Here is a 12,883-nt window from a genome sequence, read left to right as displayed (position 1 = left end):
GGTTAGGCTGCAACTATTGACTTGTTTTGCGGGCAGTACTTTAGGAAGAATGTCTGAGCCGTGGAGAAGAGCTCTTACTAGGATAATGCCAGGGATGATTGGCTTTAGTTATGGGGCAAGTCTACAGGGACAGATATTTAGGGATTTGATAGAAGTGCCCAAAATTATTGTTTTCATAAGGTGAATATGAATAATCGATTTCCAGTAGACAAATCAGCTGGTAACTTGAGGGCATTATTTAAGATAATCACCAAGAGGGAGAGGTAAGTAGAATTTTTTTTCATGCAGAGGGTAGTTAAGACATAGAATGCCCTACTAGAAACAATAATGGAAGTACTATCCTTAATAGCTTTTCAATGTGAAGTGCATAAATATTTGAAGAAAAATTGAAAAGGGTAATGGGGAAAGAGCAGGAAATTGGATAAAGTGGTTAGCTCTTTAAGAGAGTCGGCACAGGTATAATGGACCGAATGGCATCTTTCTGTGCTCCTGAGTGTACAGCTGCATTGCCGGCTCCCACAATACCACTAATGCCTCCTGTAGCTGCTTGGAAGATGCTTTAAACTGCTGTCTTTACCCGTGCACATGTGGAGTTACTAGATGGCAAACAGGAGGGGGATCCCTCTGTTGTTGAGCCCCTGCTCCCACCCTGGCAGAGATCAGCTGACTCAGGCACAGACTGAGGTTTGATCTTGGGACATTCTTGGCTTGAATGGTTTGGCAATCCACCAGGTGGTAGTTTTTTTCCATTAAACCACAGGGCTGTATTGGCTTCGATGGAGCAGTGCTCATGTTGTACTTCACATCATGCCCTTAAGAAATCTGCGCATTCATATTGGGATCCATCCCAGCCAGCATAAGAACGAGCTGACTTGGTAAATGTGACTGAATTCACACAACCTGGTGAATCTGACACCCTTACCTGGGTTCATAGACATGCATCGGCAATTAAGTCGAGTGCAGGATTGAGAATCAGAGGGAGCAAACTGCACATACTGAGTGGTTTGGTTTTGTCTCACTCAAAACTTGATGCTGCTGCACATGCACAAGTTTGGGTGCCTGCCCATATGCACTGGGATTTGAAGTTTTGAATTATATGGGAGGGCGAGTTGAGAAGCAAGCTAGGTCCAATTGAGTTGTTGATATTAAAATATGCTTTCTTTGCACAATGCGATTACTGTAACACTGCTGTAAACTGGACTCCAGCTTAGATTAGCACGTTGAATACTGCAACAAAATGTGTAATGCTTACTAAATGGCAATTCCTCAGGAATAATCTATTGAAATTGTAATCCCAGTTTAAAAACTATGCAGGAGACTGCAAGATGCAGTCAGCACATTGCCCTTTCACCTCTGACATTGGCTTTGAATGTAGCTCAGACTAGGGCAGCAAGGAAGAGTTAAGTGAGACAGGTTGAGGCAAAATCGAAAGAGCTTCACTTTGTATCTGACCTGGGAGTCCTTGATGCTGACGGCGGGTGAAAATGAAAACTTAATTTCCCCAGTATTAACATCCCTCACCATGATGCCATCGAGAGTTGATTGTGTGAGTTTGTATCTATGATTTCCCCTGAACTGCTTCAGGGAAAGGAAAAGTCAGCAGGAGAATTGTCAGCAGACCACTGTTTTGCCCATCTAATGACTGGCTCAGAGCAGAGTTGATAGAAGTGGAGGATCGTGTCCACTCCACCCTCTCGGCCACAGTTTCTGCATGACGCAGGGAGCCTAGGGATTGGCAAGGATTTCATATCCTCCCACTCCTCCGGCGACCTTTTATTAGCCCTTTCAATACTTGATCGATTGACAGTAATGGTGAGGTAACTATGGGTGGGTTTCATTCCACTGTGTCTTTCAAGGAAACCAAGGTGAATTATTTTGCAATGGAATGAGCCTGCAGTGACTGCTGCTTCTGCTGCAGGTGTGTGGATGCAGGGATAATGTGGTATCTTTTAAAGGGAGCCAGGGAGACTTAAACCTTACCAGGCTGATAAGATGATGTCAGAAGAGTATTTTGGATGAAAGTAAAACAATAGGACAAATACTGACGCATACACCAATGAAGGCATGCAGGATACATGTACTTGTGGCTGTCTGTAGGTATTTTTGGGGAAGGGATGAAGTAGGAGTCTGCACAGACATTATATGCCAAATCGCCTTCCTTTATGCTGTAAGCTTTTATGGTTCATTGATGAATTGAGTAAATTCTCTCCATGATAGATCTGACAATCACCAAGCAGTCTAGAGGAGTTTGCTTGTGAAAATTGATTTCACTCTTGCTTACTGTTGAAAAGTAACTGAATTGTAAATGATTTTTGCGGTCCCTTTACCTTGCTCTGTTTTTTTTAACGGTTTTAAGTATCTTGCGTTGTAAGTGTCGAGATAATGGGGGAGGTGGAGGAGGTTCGTCACTGTGAAACCCACCTTTTGTGATTAAGAATTAAACTATTTAAAATCTAAATGTGAATCTGTTCAGGATTGTGGCTCATCAAAGTGGGAAGTGCTGACATGACATGAAAAGTGAAGGAGTTGATTGCTGTGCTCTGTGGAAGGGACACTGTGGGTCCGAGCTCGACATTTTCAGATGTTCAGTGTTTGAACGTAAATCACATAGGTTGCACATGCTGTGCCGGGTTGTGTGGGAGTTCGATTCTGGAGATTTCATGCAAGTTACGTTGAAGCAGTTAAAATACTTTTTCTCTTGTGTCGGGCCGTTTCAATACAAAGGAAAAAGTGCCTCAAATTTATAATCATGGAGCTGTTGTGAACTTTTTCTTGATGTTCATGAAGTTCACCCACTCTCATTTTCACACAGGCGAATGTCGACATGTTGCAGGACCAGCAGGTGGAGTCTTCAAAAGGACGAATGTTGCGGCGCACAGTCAGCGTTCCATCTGAGGGACAGTTCCCAGACTACCAGCAGGACGGAAGCAATAAGCTGGGTGAGTTAAAGGAGGTTGCTGCACTTGGGTTGTGCTGGCTGGCTGGGTCTCTCTGGGAATCATGTTCACATCCTGATGTTTTATGGGCACATGCAGTGTCTGTTTTTGGGTGCCCTCTTGTGGTTGGTGAAGTGAAATGCATGGTAAGTAGCAAGGGGCTCCCTCCTTCCCACCTCCTAAATTAAGACTGCCACCTCCTGGCTGGTCTTAAAAACTGACTTTCCTCTGGAATCCAAAGCCTGTATGTCGCAGCGCAAATTCAGTACAATTGGGTTTTATTCTGCTCCTTTGTTTCCCAATTAAAAGGAAGATGAACACGTGATAATTTACTGCTTTTGAATCCAACTGGGATGGCACGTGATTTTCTTTACCTGTGCCGTATAGAAAGTTGCTTTTCCCCGTAGCACCTTGAACTTACTCCTACAGCTGGCTGGAGTTGTGTCACATTGCCTTGTTGCTAGGAGGAGGGATATTTTCCAGTGAGCACCTTATATTGGCGGTGTCTCTACACTGTGCTTAATGGATGTTCTTTTTTAGAATGATGGCTGTGGGGACACAAACTCAGAGTTGCGAGGTGTGAGATTTATTTGATGGAAAAGCAAGCTCATTTGCAGAAATGATGCTCTGTTTATTTTTAGACATGCGATATTATCAGAGTAGGTGGCATTTCTAAATCCAGAATGGCAAAGTCTCACTCCAAGTGAATGAGACTTGAGAGGCCTGGGAACATGATTCAAACAAAGATGCCCTCCTCTTCTTCCATAGATTGGCATAAAAGTATTAAAGATTGCCATCTTGCCTCAGATTCCCTTTCCCTGTGAGGAAGTTCCTTGCCTTTGCTTGCCTCCACCACGGTAGGATTGGCAAAGATTGGGAACTCGTTGCATGAAACATTGTTGGGAGCATTAGTCAGATCACATCTTGTGCCAATGTAAAAGCTACAGGTCCACTCAAGGACTGTTCAATTCCAACCTAAAAAAACATTTGTTTGTTGTTTTGTTCAGAAAAGAATTCTGTTGTATCCCTTGAGTAGCTGACCCACGACGTAAATTAATGTGAATTATTTCTCACCTCAGAGCACACCCTGTAGACCAAGTGAGGCAGAAGGTGCATTGAAGTCACTTTTAGATCGGAAAAGAAAATTGAGAAAGCTCCATGTGTAGTATTTGCTTCAAAGAAAATTGATTTCAAGTAAGAAATCATTTTTTTCCGGTGTATTATTGTTTTTTTTGAGGATTTGAACCTCTCATCCTCTCGTTAACTGCTGGAGAGTACCTATATTTCCACCCCCTGCCGTGCTAAATTATATAGATTCCTGTTCACATAATGTGCAGAATTGAAGAATGTTACAGCCCCAGATGGCCATTGCTCTTATGTGCCAGTATTGTCAGACAAATCTAATGTCTGCTCTTGATAATTCCAAATTATTTTTTGCTAGAGTAAATTCCAGTGATCAAGTAACTCAATGGAAGCAACTTGTAATTATCAGGATTAAACTGTAGTTTCCCTTTTGCCCTTCACAGACATAGGGACTTGGGTGGTAAGATTCTGGTGGGAGTTTCCAATGTGGTCGTTCAGTTCTGAGTATTGGCTTTTTTTTGTCCACATGTTGGAGTGCTTCACTGTGGAGATGTTGCCCTGATTAAATTAGAATGCCTCACTTGAGGACAGGTCACAGGACTATACTTGAGTACTTGAATAACTAGGGATGGTTATGAATTGCTGCTGTGCTTCTTTATGCAGTGGACATATAGGCTTCCAAGAAACCTTCATTGATTTTAATTTAAATTATCTGAGGACAGACAGCCAATGTGTGTCATTGAGGATAGGGAGTGAAGGGCGAACAGGATTTAGTGTGAGACAGAATACATATGGCAGAATTTTAGGTAAGTCAGAGTTTGTGGTGGGTGGAGGATGGAAGGCCAGCAAGCAAGGTTTATAATAGTCAAGCCTGGAGGTAACAAAGGTGTATTATATAAGGATTTTGGCAGTGGAGAGGTTGAGCTGGGGCAGAGGCAGACAATGTGGCGGACTTAGAAATAAGTAGATTTGGTGACAGTGTGCGCTTTTAAGTTCAGGTTAAGATTGAACAGGTCTCCAAGGTTGCGAATGGTCTGGTTGAACCTGAGAGCGGTTGAAAGGGAGATGGAGTTGGTGATAAGGGTGCGGAGTTTGTGATTGGGCCTGAAGACATTGGCTTTGAACTTCCCGATGTTGAGCTGTAGGAAATTATGATTCCTCCAAGCTTTGATGCCAGACAGCATGGAGACTATTGAGGGATCGAGAGAGGTATTGGAGAGGTCGAGCTCTGTTGGACAGCATTCCCTTAAATCTCTTTTGATGAAAAATCGTACTCTACCCACTTCCTTCTTTGGAGTTTAAGTTATACTTCTCATCTATGTCCTCTTGTACCACCGGGCAGTTCTTTGTGCGGATAGCACTGCTTTCATCAGCAGGCACTAGAAATTCAACAGCCAAGTTTGACGAGACATGATAACTGAACAATGTATTAACCTCATAGAAATTTTCTGTTGAAAGTAATTTCTGAAATTAATTTGTGATAGGAAGTAATTCTTTATTCCCCTCTGTATAAGTCTGTCTGGCATATAGATTCTACTACTTTGATTTATCATGTTGAAGGAGCACAAACTTATTTTCTTCAGGCTTGCCGGCTGGAGCACACATCTTTGGTACTTTCAGTGCATCACCCACTGTTGGTGGGTAATGCACTGAATGGTGTGGCTTGAATCAGTACAGACCAGGAGTGTCCCAAGTCTAATCCCTGGTCTGTGCTGTTAGCCAATGTCAATTAAGGGCAGTTGTTGGACCACTGTCAGTGAATGCAGTGGATGGACAAGAGAGAGAGAGAGAGGGGAGGGTGGGGTGGATAAGAATCAGCCAGGGTTTTCATGACTGAAAGTGCAAGCGTGTGGGTGTTGGTTGCACATAGGATTGGACCAGCTATGATGGTTCCCATTGTAAAATTTTAAAAAATCTTGTTCAAATTTGCTACCCAGGATACCAGGGAAGAATGCTCACTTGAGTGAGCTTTGGAGACTGCAGCGCCCACAAAACCATTAATGTCTCAGCATTAAGTTAATAATTCATTGCAGCTGTCACTAACTGTGTTCATTGATTATGTTTTTAATTGTCATGCGATAAAAAATCATTTTAGTGTACAAAAATGTAGTTGTCTTTATTTGGTGAGGATGAGGCAGGACTTATTGATGCATATGACAGTGCCACTACTGAGCCACGGCTGGCACTGAGAAATGGACAACCGTTTGATAGGTTAACTAAGGAACCTAGCTGAATGCATTCATGTATTATGAAATCCAGCTGGACTATTGAAAAGCATGCACAAAAAGTAATAAACTGAATTTAAAAAGATTAAATTGTTCAAAAAATAGTAACTTGATTTCCGATAGATTAATTGGATGCAGTACAAAGTACACTTAATCGTGCCCAAGAGTGCAGTAACATTGGCAAAATCACATTTTAATGTTTATTTAATAAGCTGAACAGAGTGTAAAACTGAGCTCTGCATGGAGGAGAATGGTAGCAGTTTTAATTTCCAAATACAGTTAATGAAAGGAGTCACAGGATGACGTACAGATTTCAGGCATTTCAATTGGAACAAGAGTGAGAGTGCTATAGTGGTGCGGACGCACCTCTCCCGCAGGTTAACCCCGTGTGTTTAGATGGTGCCTTGTGGTTTGTGCTGTTAGTGGTTAATGCTAGAAGCAATGTGTATTTTGTAAGTGACTTATTTACACTGTCTTCCACTGAAACGGGTATAATTCACTTCCTGCTCCTATTGTTGAACAAAATGAATACTTTAAAATTTAAACACCAATTATTAACTTATGGCATCAGCCTTGGCTCAGTGGTGGCACTCTGAGTCAGAAGATTGTGGGTTCAAGCCTCTACTCTAGACACTTGAGAACATAATCGAGGCTGGCATTTATGTGCAGCGCAGAGGGAGTGCAGCACTATCGGAGGTGATGTCTTTCAGTTCAGACATTAAACTGAGGCCCCGTCTGCCCCCTCACGTGAATGTAAAAGGCACGGTACCATTTGAAGAAGAACAGGGGAGTTCACCTGGTGTCCTGACCAACATTTAACCCTCAACCAACACCTAAAGAAACAGATGATCTGGTCATTTATTTCGTTGCTGTGTGTGGGACATGCTGTGCGCAAATTGGCTGCCGCTTTTTCCTACCGTACAACAGTGACTACACTTCAAATGAACTTCATGAGCTGTAAAGTGCTTTGAGACATTCTGAGGTCATGGAAGGTGCTATATAAATGCTAGTTCTTTCTTTCCTTTGGTTTGCTGTGTACTCTAGTTTATTGGTTCCTTGTGTTTCTTTTCCACTTTATTTCCACTTAAAACCATTCACACTTGGACATTGAAGGCTGCTGCCAAAAGGGCTCAGATAGGTTTTATTTTTCTTTCTCCTGCCCACCCCCCCCCCACCCCCCCATCACTAATCCAAGATATTGCTAAACAAATTCAAATGAATCTCTTCCTCCCCCTCCCCCCCCCCCCCCCCCCCCACCCCATGACTGCTATGCAACTTGGGTGCTTTCTTCTCTTCACTTCCCCCTTCCCTAAATAGCAACACAAGAGTTTTTTTTCAGCACCTCTGTCCCACATGAATGCTATCAAACTTGGGTGCTGAATGTTGTTAAACGCAGAAAACTTTTCAAAGATTTGTTGACCAATTAGCATGTTTCTGATTCGTTTCTGACTTGTAATTTCCCACTGTCTGTCTATCTTATTACCAGATCCACATTAAATCAGTCAGAAATTATTCCAGAAATACCAGATTTTACTTGTAGAATTTACTTTACAAAATATCACGTTCAGTGATGAAACAAATAAGAGGGTGGTATGGAGTGGATCTGTGCAAGTCTTGAACGGACGGATGTATGCTGATGTGATTTGTGAAGATTTGGAAATGCAAATTAAGAATAAGGAGTTTGTACTATGGTCTCCTTTAGAGTTGAAATTGGTTCATCAATAGTAAGAGTGAATCTGTCAGGAAATGTATTCGCATCGGAAGTTTGTCATCTGTCCTCTCGAGAGTAGAGCTGAGACACATAGCTGCTATATTATAAAATTTGTTTGTGTGTTTTGACTCAATGCCAATATCAGTAGTTGGCTTGAGCCATCCCCTCTCCATTATTGATATTGCAAATCCAGAGAAAAGTGGCTGTTAGCAGAAGCCAACTGCTCGCCTCAAACATCCTGTGTGGTTGCCCAGTTCCGTCATGTGACTTGTGCCTCCCTCTCCTCTGTCTTGTTGTTCTGGACACACTCTTTCTCTGCCTATGAAGGAGACAGTGTTTTTAGTTGTTACTTCCCAGTTTCATTGTTTAATTCTTTTCTAAAAGCATCATATGATGAGCTACCTTGAGGGTTGGCGCTGAAGATGTATTTGGCAGCTTCATGACCACTGAAGATAATCGCCATTTAAAACTTATGGTATTTCAGTGCAAATGTCTCTCTGCTGTTCAATCAGGTGAGATGTATTATTTGCTGAGAGTACATGTGTTTACAAGTGATGATGACCCTTTGCTTTTGCAGTAAGGGAGAAAATGGTGATATTTCACTGTCCAAGAATTTGGTAGCCAGAATCAGTAGAAAAACAAGAGTAGGTACCTTTAATTGGATGTTGTAAAAATTCTTTTCTCTACATTTTTTTGTTTTAGTTTTGTGTCTAAATTCAAATGGAAGAGATAAAAAGAACAACTGGAAATACATAGCATGTCAGTCAGCATCTGGCAGAAAAAAATGGGCTCATCTGAAACATTAACCACCTGAGAATGTCCACAATGGCCCATCAGCACCAACAACCTGGTGAAATGCTGGCACATCAAAATTGGTCATTTGACATTGGAAACTGGAAGCCAAAAATGTAATTCAATCTGTTTCTCTTGATGCTGTTCACTGTTGTCAAGCTATTGGTCAGTTAATCCAGTTTGAGGACATGGCAATCTAAGTTGCACCAGAGCTGGGTGGTTGATGAACTAAAAAGAAACTGCCTGAATTTATATGGCGTCTTTCACGCCCTCTAGATGTCCCAAAGCACACTTAAGTCAATTAATTGCTATTTGAAATCTTGTCACTTCTGTTATGTAGGCAAAGAAGTAGCTTAGTTGGATGGTTTAATACAAGGCCAAATGTCTGCCTTTCCTTCTTCAAAAGGAATTTGCAGGAAACTGTGTGGTTGGCGACAGGCCTCCCTCCCGGTGCTAAGTCACTGGTCTCTGCCGTTCTCTTTTAACTAAGTGCAAAATATAAAGTTCTTCACAGGGAGGAAGGAATTCTAGAGGGAATTAACCTAGGTTGCACTTGTGCATAGCCTCGAGGCCAGTTCCTGATAAGCACTGGGAGAAACCTGGGCGCAAGTTCAATCTGGAGATGAAGCAAGTTAAGGAAGTATCTTTATTTAGTAAATTTTGTCTTTGACACACTTGCAAAAGATGTTGTCCCTCATCATTTCTAAACTGGAGTCTCTCCGATTCTTCATTTAGTCTCTCAAATGTACTGCATTATTTCTTGACCAAGAGGGTGAGCAGATCCTTTTGTCAGATGGTTGCCATTGTTCATCTATTGCTGATTCCTGAGACTTTTGGATCCTGATTGCAAATTGATTGTGTTTTTTCCCAGGTTTGTTGAAGATTTCTTGATCTTGCAGAGTTAGCTTACTTAGACTTGATATTAATGATATAATGGAGTTAAATGCATTCCATTGGAGGCGGTTGGGTATTTATACAGGTAAATGGGCTGCACCATGAAGGTTTCATTTTGTGACCAACTCTGCATAAGAAATAGGAGCAGGGGTAGACCATACGGCTCCTCGAGCTTGCTCCACCATTCAATAAGGTTATGGCTGATCTTTGACCTCAACTCCACTTTTCCGCTCGATCCCCAGATCCCTTGATTCCCTTCGAGTCCAAAAATCTATCGATCTCAGCCTTAAATATACTCAATAATTAAGCATTCACAGCCCTCTGGGATAGAGAATTCCAAAGATTCACAACCCTCTAAGTGAAGAAATTCCTCCTCACCTCAGTCCTAAATATCCGACCCCTTATCCTGAGACTATGTCCCCTAGTTCTAGGCTCTCCAGTCAGGGGAAGCATCCTCTCAGCATCTACCCTGTCAAGCCCTCTTAGAATCTTAAATGTTTCAATGAGATCACCTCTCATTCTTCTAAACTCCAGGAAGTATAGGTCCATTCTACTCTATCTTTCCTCATAGAACAACCCTCTCATCCCAGCAATCAATCTAGTGACCCTTCGTTGCACCGCCTCCAAGGCAAGTATATCCTTCCTTAGGCAAGGAGACCAAAATTGCATACAGTATCTAGGTGTGGTCTCACCAAAGTCCTGTACAATTGCAGCAAGACTTCCTTCCAACGTTCTTGCAATAAAGGCCAACATACTATTTGCCTTCCTAATTGCTTGCTGTACCTGCAACTGATAACGTTCAATTCTTAGCAGTCCAGAAAATATCCTGGACTGCTTTGATGGCTCATTGGATAAATGCACTGTGTGGTGTGAGACTGAACTGTATAGATCAAGAACATCCAAGATTCAAACCTTCAGGTGCATTGTAATTGACCTCAGTATCCCTTAGTTATGGAGAAAGAGAAATCGTCTCGGGTTCCCACGAATGACCGTAGTGGTCTTTTCAGATGCTACGCATTCTTATGATTGCACAGTTGCCAAGAAACAGCAATGAACTAAGGTTTCGGCTCCATGCAGTTGAATTGTCAGCAGACATTCACTGTTAATGGATTTGTGTCTCTTCAGTTAAAACTGAGTATTAGTGAGTATATGTGAAGGGTGCCATTGCTGTTCTCATTGGAGACATGACAGCACCTCATATAGTTATCAATAACACTGTCATGACTATTTCCCCCTGCAAAAACAAGTAATTGGGTTGCGATGAGGTTGGATGGACCTCAATTAAAAATTGAAAGTTTTGGATCAGGCTGCAGGTGTTTGCTGCTGAACAGATGGAAGCATTGAGTATCCTCTAGTGTCTATTGTACATTGAAACTTTGAGATAAATAAGCTATTTACATGAGTGTCCCACAGCAGTGAAATATCTGAGCAAGTGGGTGACTGGAATTGCTACAGATAGGGCAGTGCTGTTTGTGCAGTGACCTTCCAAGAATGGAGTGGGTTTTGGTTACATTCAGTCAATTATGTGGATTCAGTGCAGCCTACTGAGGAGGCTGTTGGAGCAGAGAGCCCAATGATTCCCTTCAGAAACTTCTGGAATGTATTCTCAAGACAACTCAACCAGTCGCAGAAGTGTCAAGACTCCTGCTGGTGTCAGATGGGCTGCACTGCCCTTCAATCCTGGATTTGTTTGACAGTGCAACTTTTGAAGGTATGTATGATCAGCTGCATTAGGATACAGTGCTTCTCGTACACCAACTGGGTAGTGACTTGTATTGAAATGTGTGCAAGGAAAGGACCAGGAGGAATGTGATTTACATCCTGGACATTTGGGAGATTGGGGTGAAACTGGGAAGCTAATAAGGATCATCTATTCCGGTAAGTTTATTTCTCGTTCAGCTCGTTTACTTTATCTTTTTCCCACACCCCAGACTACCAAAGAGTGAAGCGTTTGTTATGTAATGGCAGAGCCAAGCTTTGCTTAAGTAATAGCAGTAACTCTACTGCATTACTGAAATCAACCTTTGATCCCTTCCATAATCTCGTCTGCGGGGCATGTATTGCATTAGTTTGAAAATTTTTACGTATCTTTTTCTAAGTGCATGTACATATAGCCTATTCTTTCTAAAACACCTAACTCTTTACTATTTACAGCTGGATAAAAGGAAGGAAGGGAAGTTAGGCAATTCTGATTTGTGACATTCACACAGCAAGGGTTGCGTCAGTTTGTGCCATTGTTGCCACAACTCATTGACGTTGCTTAAAAGCTAAATCCTAGTGGCAGTTGTTCCTTGGTTCGGTTACATCACTCGCCTAGATTTCCCAGCTTTTAAAAAATGTCATGGTAATCTATGCAGGCTAAATACATGAACTTAGGGTGGTCTTATGAGGTATGATTCACTCCCTGTATTGTAAACATCTAGCTAGCCGTTACCTCCTTGTCGATCATTGCTTTTGATTGTTGGTATGTGTTTGCTGAATTCAGGAATTGTTCAACTGCCCTGCAGCACTTGTCAAACACATCTCTGTGAGGAATTCTTGGACAGGCCACAAAGGGACAGACTTGGGTGTTAGAGAATGTTGACGATGCAGTTGCCCGTTGATTCATTCTGTGGGTTGGTACGAGAACCTATCTATCATTCACATACTGCAGTTGAGCTGTAACCCATTCAGTCACTTACTTGTCCTTCCTTATTTACTTACAAGCTGGCTTTGCAGAGTCCCATTCTACAATCAAGTGACTTAAATCATATTCATAGAGCACAGAAAGAGGCCATTCGTCCCATTGTACCTGTGCCTGCTCCTTGAAATAGCTATCCAATTAGTCCCAGTACGCTGCTCTTTCCCCATAGTCCTACAAATCTTTCCTTTTCAAGTCTACACCCAATTGCCTTTTGAAAGTTACTATTGAATCTATTTCCTCCCCCCTTTCAGGCAGTGCATTCCAGATCATAATAACTCAGCGTAAAAATATTTCTCCTCATCTCGCCTCTGGTTCTTTTGCCAATTATCTTAAATCTGTTTCCTCTGGTTACTGACCCTCCTGCCAGTGAAAAAGGTTTCTCCCTATCCACTCTGTCAAAACCCCATATAATTTTGAACCCGTCTATTAAATCTTCCCTTAACCTTCTATGTTCTAAGGAGAACAACCCCAGTTTTTCTAGTCTCTCTACATAACTGAAGTCCCTCATCCCTAATACCATCCTAGTAAATCTCCTCTGCACCCTCTCTAAGGTCTTAAC

At 42.0% G+C, this 12,883-nt stretch overlaps 1 protein-coding gene across 6 annotated transcripts in view; it reads left to right on the top strand.

Annotated features, from left to right (window-relative positions):
* The window catches only part of rasal2 (RAS protein activator like 2), a 323,907-nt gene that overhangs the window by 148,336 nt on the left and 162,688 nt on the right, over window positions 1-12,883 (top strand). For 5 of the 6 annotated variants that reach the window (XM_067990763.1, XM_067990764.1, XM_067990760.1 and 2 more), the window contains exon 3: window positions 2,813-2,939. In XM_067990763.1, coding sequence (XP_067846864.1) covers window positions 2,813-2,939 — 127 coding nt within the window. Of the gene's footprint in view, window positions 1-2,812; window positions 2,940-8,379; window positions 8,468-12,883 lie in introns of those variants that run through there. The other variant, XM_067990766.1, reaches the window with a different exon arrangement.

The sequence above is a fragment of the Heptranchias perlo genome, chromosome 9 (assembly GCF_035084215.1).
Source record: "Heptranchias perlo isolate sHepPer1 chromosome 9, sHepPer1.hap1, whole genome shotgun sequence".
Lineage (NCBI taxonomy): Eukaryota > Metazoa > Chordata > Chondrichthyes > Hexanchiformes > Hexanchidae > Heptranchias > Heptranchias perlo.
The sequence above is the reverse complement of the archived record's forward strand: the minus strand, read 5'-3'. Positions and strand labels throughout refer to the sequence as shown.